At 36.5% G+C, this 6,917-nt stretch overlaps 1 protein-coding gene across 4 annotated transcripts; it reads right to left on the reverse strand.

Annotated features, from left to right (window-relative positions):
- Nucleotides 1–437: 437 nt before the first annotated feature.
- On the reverse strand, nt 438–6,297 carry si:dkey-238c7.16 (uncharacterized protein LOC559078 homolog). Of its 4 annotated transcripts, XR_007181527.1 has the most exons (3): nt 6,239–6,297; nt 770–1,544; nt 438–549 (listed from the first exon to the last, which is right to left on the reverse strand). XR_007181527.1 is itself a non-coding variant. In XM_048167723.1 (2 exons), exons 1-2 carry the CDS (start codon nt 6,280–6,282, stop codon nt 824–826), a joined length of 765 nt encoding a protein of 254 aa, XP_048023680.1. In that variant the 5' UTR covers nt 6,283–6,297; the 3' UTR covers nt 438–823. The 4 variants fall into 4 exon arrangements, 3 of the variants coding, with proteins under 3 accessions (XP_048023680.1, XP_048023681.1, XP_048023682.1); XM_048167723.1 differs by having other exon boundaries at nt 438–1,544; XM_048167724.1 differs by lacking the exon at nt 6,239–6,297 and adding an exon at nt 2,624–2,772 and having other exon boundaries at nt 438–1,544.
- Between the last annotated feature and the right edge of the window lie 620 nt (nt 6,298–6,917).

Below are 6,917 nucleotides of genomic sequence, written 5' to 3' on the forward strand. Positions count from 1 at the left end.
CCAGTGGAAAGATGTTTATTTATATGAATCAAAGTTTCTTAGGATAAGAGCCAGAAAGTTAACCTCAAAAAAAAAAAAAAAAATGAAAAAGAAAAACTGTCCCATGAGACCCCTTTTCTCTGGAAAGAATGTTGCCCCTCTCCCCAGAAGCTTCTCTGAGATGTGTGTAAGAGAGAGGGGCAACATTCTTGTGCATGTTATCTTCCCAGAAACTTACTGGGAAACTCCTGTGTTTTGGGATAGTTCATACACTTCTATGTTGAGTTTTGTCTGTACTCCAATATAACACATTACAGAATTGCAGTAATGTTGTCAATTTATTTTCACAGACTGCACTCATCTTGATGTTCTGTTCAGATGTTTGAAGAGATTATTGCATACCACAAATTTGATTAAATACATTTCGAGTATAAAATACAGATCAAGGAAGAACGTTATTGTGATGTGTTACAGTCTTTATTTTCCTTTACTACAATCATTGTTTTAATGTACATTCTTTTCCTCTTCTATGGGAGACTGGCTGAACGTTTCATACACAATCACCAAGAGCTTGGAAGAATATAGAAGAATAAAGAAGAAAAAATATCAGATGACTGCTTGTCAACGAATCGGTAGGCATAACATTAGTAATGTTTTAAGTATGTATGTTAATATGTTCTAGTAATCTGCAACCAGCTTGCTACCCCAGTTTAATTCTGAATGACACAACCCTGTTTTAATACTACATTTTCAGGAAAAAAAAAAAAAAATGAATATTGTTCTGACATACTTGCACCTAATGACCATCCAGCTGCTGCTGCTTTCTAGAGGTGAGTGTAGTGATTTATATAAGGTTGACATTGTCAACTGCATTCTGTCCCATATCTTCCAAAGTGAATGAAGGATCCGAGTTAGGGATTGTGGATTCATGGGTCAGTTTACAATCCAGGAGGTCCAATGAGGGCGTCTCCACCTTATCCAGACATTCCAACAAATCCTTGTTCTTGGCTGGTGCAGGATTACTAATTTTGTCTTCCACCTTCTCGCTGGATATGGCTTCACTTGCCACTGTGACTCCAGTAATGAGGGCTTCGGAGATTGGAGATTTCAGCAGGTCATCCAAGAGGCTGGGTTCTTGAAGAACATCAGAAGCATCAAGATCTGCTACAGGTTCAGACTTCTGCTTAGGTTCTTGCTCTGGAGCAGCAGGTTCCTTCCCAATCAGGCTGACGGATGCCAATGCGGACTCCACTGCTTCGATACCTTTGTTTACAACGTCTTCCACCGGTGCAGTGATCTGTTCAGTGACTGCATTGACCGTTTCTTCTACAGCTTGTGTAATGGTCTGCAGAACACTGGTTGAAGAGGCAGGCTTTTCAGCTTCTGGTGCCTCTTCTGCAGACTTGCTCTCCTCCTGAACCTCACCTTCAGAACATTTCTGCTCTGCATCCTCAGTCACAGGTGAGTCCTCTGGTGTTGCATTCTCCTCTACAGCTGGACCTGTTGTCTCTGCTCCTATCCCTACTTCACTCTTCTTCCGACTGAGCTTCGCTCCCATTCTGACCCTTTGCAATAGAGGGATATATCACAGTTATTAAAGCAAGCTCACACAAACAGTTATTTTGATGATAGTCTCAGACCATAAAAAAGGCTGGAGAGATTTCAACACCAGTTTTGGAAGCGATTAGTATTAATCAATCATTTGAAAAGAGCTTGAACAAATGGGCCACAGGAAGCTGGAATAGCATGATAAAATTGATTAAATGTCATTTTCTTTTCATTCTTTCCAACTAAATCAAGAATGATTGGTCACAAACCTATAAAAATGTAGGTATTATGGAGTCAGGGTGTTTTGCATATCTTTATGTTAAGCATAACCCAGTGGAATCATTATATAATGCACATCAAAAATCAACTAATTACTTACGTTAACACGTATAACTATTTGATGAAAACTTTGTACTGCTACACATCACATACAGTATGCACACTTTTGTTCATTTTATAGCATACAACAACAATTTAAAAACAAAGTATATAGGATAGAAGTCTTAAACTATAATGCTAAAACTGGGGACCAGCATGGGTTAACATTTAGGTTTTAGACATCAGAACATCATGTTCTCTTGTGGTTTTATTGGCTAGAAAGTAGGAAAGAGCCACAAGCGCACTAATGGATATGAACAGCTTAAATAGCTGCCTTTATTTTGTGTATTAGAGGCATTAAATAAAAAGCTTCTCAGAATTATAACTCAGAATTCACGTATTTTAGAATAATAAGAGTAAATTTAAGAGTAATACTTTGTTATTCTAACTCAGCCACACCTTCTTCCATCTGCTGAAGTGTTTTGAACATGGGTCTCATCTGGGGACCACACTCTTGAAAAGAGGTTTAAAGCACAACTTGCACTGTCAAATGAAGGTTTAAAATTATAAAACCCTGAAATCTTACAGTGGAATTCAAACCCGTTGTAATTTTCACCACTGACGTGGCATCAGAGCTGGGACAGAGGGACAAAGCAGAGTCCTACTGAGAGTACCGATAAACATGATACTTCTTCATCTTTAATATACTAAGCCGAAAACGTTGCAAACATTGCAAAGTATACATGCGTGGTGAATTGTCAGTCAAGTATAAACCCACCTTTTTTTTTGAACGGAGAATGAGTGGAGCCGCGTGCAGATGCAGGATCAAGGATGGTGAGACTGACTGTGCAAAGGGAGGAAAACTCGAAGAGAGTGATGTACAGTTTCCAAATGAATCGCTCTTTGAGCCGATTCTTTTTAGTGATTCGATTGAGCCGATTCTCAAAGCGTGTTAAGATTACCTAACAGAAAGTCATTTAAAAAGCCGGCGTCTTATGAAAGTCAAAGAATAATTCGCACACTATTTAACGACCAATATATTTTTATACATAAAAAAGAAAGCAACTGAATTTCGCACTTACGATGACTCAAAAGAACCGTTTTGAACCAGTTCATTGAAAAGAACCGAATCGTTATAATGAACCAGACATGCTACCCCTGAATGAGTCCTTCGTCATTCTCAACAGGGCTGTTGGAAATTTGCGAGTCCCACACAGACACTCCCTGCCCCGCCCTCTTTCAGAACGTCACCGATTTCGTTTTAAAATGTGGAACTATTGATTAAAGTGAGTCATTTTCTGCCTCTTTGACTTCACAAACGGTTCAATAATTCCTAGGCATTTAGAGCCGTTCATTTTCAACTTACACGGTTACACACACAGCAAATACAATTGATCCAAAAATGGATTTTTTTTGTTGTTGTATTTTTTAATTATTAAACTTCAAACAAAGTCAATGTATAATCAAAACTGCAATAATAGAGGGGGGCTATAAACATTATGTAAATATATTAAAGGAAAACTGAATCAAATTTATTTCAGGAACATTTAAGCATCCATCATCCGGTTGCTGTAAATAATCATTTCACGGAAGAAATTACTATCAATATCAGAAATTAGTGAATTCAATTTTTGTTTTTTTACTAACATTTAGTATAGTTCATAATATAGTTTTATATTATAGTCTAGTGGCTAGGTGGCCAAAAGTGATGTTTTGTTTGTGATAACCATAACGCAATGAAATGTAAAATTGTGCAGACATAATTTTTGGCCAGGCTGTCATATACTATTATGTATTATTATATACTATGCTGTGAGCTTTCCTGTGAGCTTTGTTAAATTTAATATTATTATTATTAGTTTTTATTTATTTTATTTTATTTTTTGCATAGTGGAATAAAACCTGTAGTTTTAATTGATCTTGTATGGTTATTGAAAAAACAAATATGCCCTTCTGACATCATTTTTTGGCCACTGTATATAAAATTGTCCACAAGATGGAGACACAGAGTTTAGGATCATTTCTGATGTAACCCTGAAAATGAAGAATTTAGCCCTCTTTTCATTGTTTTGAACCAGTGCTTCATTTTTAATTTTCTATATAAAATTTATCCCATGACCCTGATATATATATATATATATATATATATATATATATATATATATATATATATATATATATATATATATGTATATTATATATATATATATAAGGTTTATATCTTCCTTTTCAAAAGTCATCTCGGTCTCTTTATATCTCTCATTTTTGTCTGCAGTCATCTGTTTGTTGTTGTTGTTTTGCTGTAGATGATGGCAGCTGTTGTTTTTAGCAGTAATTGTACAGCTGAAGTTGTAATTGCAGAGCTGTGAGAACTCTGCTTGTGTAATGAGTGTGAGAGACAGAGAGATAAAGCTTTTATCACTCTTAAGACTCTCAATCCCTTCATTTTGATTCCTCTATCTCTCTGTCATGACATTTTCATGCTCTTTCTTTTTGGAAGGAGCTTTTGGCACAGAAAGTAAGGAATGATTAGAAACATGTGTTTCGGAAGAAAACCAGTAGCACAGTTGCAGTAGTGTGTTTATTTTTTCCAGATCTGTAATTTGGATTCTTGTTTTGCTGTTCTGAAATTGTCCTCTCACCACTTAGATTATATATTTCCCTCTGTTGAGAAGGAAATGACACAGATTTTCTTCTCAACAACTAGACAAACAATGTCCATTTCTGTTGCACATTATAGTAAAGCCAAAGATTTCTCAAAAATCAAAACTTAAAATGCAGCAGAATCTACAATCAGACCAGCCAGAGATGTAAGAGTTTTATGGTCATTCAGAGCATGTGTAAAAATAATGTGTTGGGTTTTCTCTATTGTGTCTTTAATCACATGTATGTTGATGTGTCTGATGATGTAACTCATGGGATTTTATAAACAGTGTGATAGAAATATTTTATGTAATGACCTCATAAGGTCATTAAAGACCATATAGAACATACAGACATATACACCAAAAAGTGCTTAACACAGTACACTGTAAACCCTATCACTCAAAATAATTAATTGGTTTGAGTACAAGCTCAAATTAAACAAATTAGTTCAATCAAATTAACTTTTATGAGTATTTAGAACTTTCTTTTTCTTTTGACTTCACAAAACTGACACATTTTAAGTAAACTGAACTTTTTAATTGTTTTGAGTTTTATTAACTTGTCTCTTTTAATTTAGACAAACTTAAATTTATCTGAAACTGGGCTGGGTTTTCTATTTCCCAGCATGTTTTGCCATTACACTCGAAAGGGAGAATAAATGCTAAAATTAAAGGTGCACTATGTAATATTTTTGCAGTAAAATATCCAAAAACCACTAAGCCAGTGTTATATATTTTGTTCACTTGAGTACTTACAATATCCCAAATGTTTCCAACTATTTCTAAATCGTGAGAAAATTGCAATTTTAACCAAGGCTCCGGGACGTGTGAGGAGTCGCCTGTCAATGGACCCTTCGCTAAGCCCCGCCCTCCTTAGTTACTGTTGCTACGCCTGTCAAGCTTTCGAGCCTGGCAAGTCATTTACAGTATGCACCGGTGTTAGACATTTTCAAGGAAATAATTAGTCATTTTTGGCGAACAGATGAAATATCTGAGAGAGCAAGACAAAAGGGACTGCAGTATGCATTCGAGGATATCCACGATAATATGCAACCGATTAGAAAATAATTTGATCAAAAAATAGGCTGACCATTCAAATTGGAAACACAAAATTATTGAGGAAAAGCTTTGTTCATCCACAGCAGGTTAAGTCAAATTTGTGAAAATAACCTAATAATTATAAATCAAACAGCGTATCCATAAGTCTTGTGGAATAAACACAAGACGTTAGCCTGACCACTTTGCAATGACAACATTCTCCCGCTTATATTTTTAGCGCGCCAGGCTACTCAGTCTTGTCTTTAATCATCTTATTTTACGTTCAAATATATGCATTATGAACAAAGAACCGTCATTATTTCCAAACAATTATGTGCTGATTTAGCTAGCTAGCTAGCTAACCCACCCGACAGATTGTCCTACCGGGCTTACTGCATATAGGCCTACATACATAAATATTACATCACTGTTGTCATGATAAATAACACAACATTACTGTACGTTACTTGCATTATTATAAGGATTGGGGTAGGTGTAGATGTTAATAAAGCCATAAACCACGTTAATATCACGCTGGAAGTACAATCTGATATATATTTTTCGGATTTTGTCAGATTTTGCTAACGTCTACTGTTAGCAAAATCTGACAGTGTAGCACAAATTGTCAGAACACCGGCATTTCTCCCCTTGGGTTTTAGGTTTCTGGAAGGGAAAAAAATTCCACCACCCCGTCCAAACTTTTAGGATACCTGGTATCAGATTTACACAATCCCGACGCACAGCGCTTCAGCATGTTTCCCTCGCTCGAAAGCTTGACAGACCTCCAGTCCCGCGCCTAGTTACGGTTGCTAAACCACGATTGGCCTGTGGCGGTTTTCGGGCGTGGCTTTAGCGAAGGGCGTTAACCCTTGGTCTACCTGTTTTATTTTGCAGAAACCATGGAAACACCAAAGACGCTTTAATATATTACACGTTTTAATAGACAAGGGAACAACTGTTTTGATATATTTATAGACCGAAAACTAATTGTTATATAGCTCAACACGTTTAGTCTTTTTTCTCCATCATACAATACGTTTCAAAATTAATTGCATGCCATTTATCAACACGAGCCATCCAGTATTTAATATGATAGTAACAGTGTCTCACAGCAGCCACCAGGCGAACGCACAGAGTAAAGTTATAACATCATTTTCAACACAAAATGTATCTATATGATTAACAGAGCTGCGTTACCTCATACTCATGACCGGAAAAGCGGAAGCGGCGCCGGCGACTGTGCAGTGTTGCCAAGTCCGCTTATTATAAGCGACTTTGGGCTTGTTTTTCTGTAAAGTCGCTTACAAATATCGGTAGTCGCGGGTCGCGTTTTTTGGGCTTGTTTCTAAAGTGTAGTTGCTTATTTGGGCTTGATCCCCCAGCTCCATA

The sequence above is a fragment of the Megalobrama amblycephala genome, linkage group LG19 (genome assembly GCF_018812025.1).
Source record: "Megalobrama amblycephala isolate DHTTF-2021 linkage group LG19, ASM1881202v1, whole genome shotgun sequence".
Classification (NCBI taxonomy): Eukaryota; Metazoa; Chordata; class Actinopteri; order Cypriniformes; family Xenocyprididae; genus Megalobrama; species Megalobrama amblycephala.

Coding starts and splice junctions, on each gene's coding strand:
- si:dkey-238c7.16 (XM_048167723.1), bottom strand. CDS start 6,282: ATGCTGAAGCGCTGTGCGTCGGGATTGTGTAAATCTGATACCAG. Junction 1,545..6,238: donor TTGTGTAAATCTGATACCAG/GTATCCTAAAAG, acceptor TCTATTGCAAAG/GGTCAGAATGGGAGCGAAGC.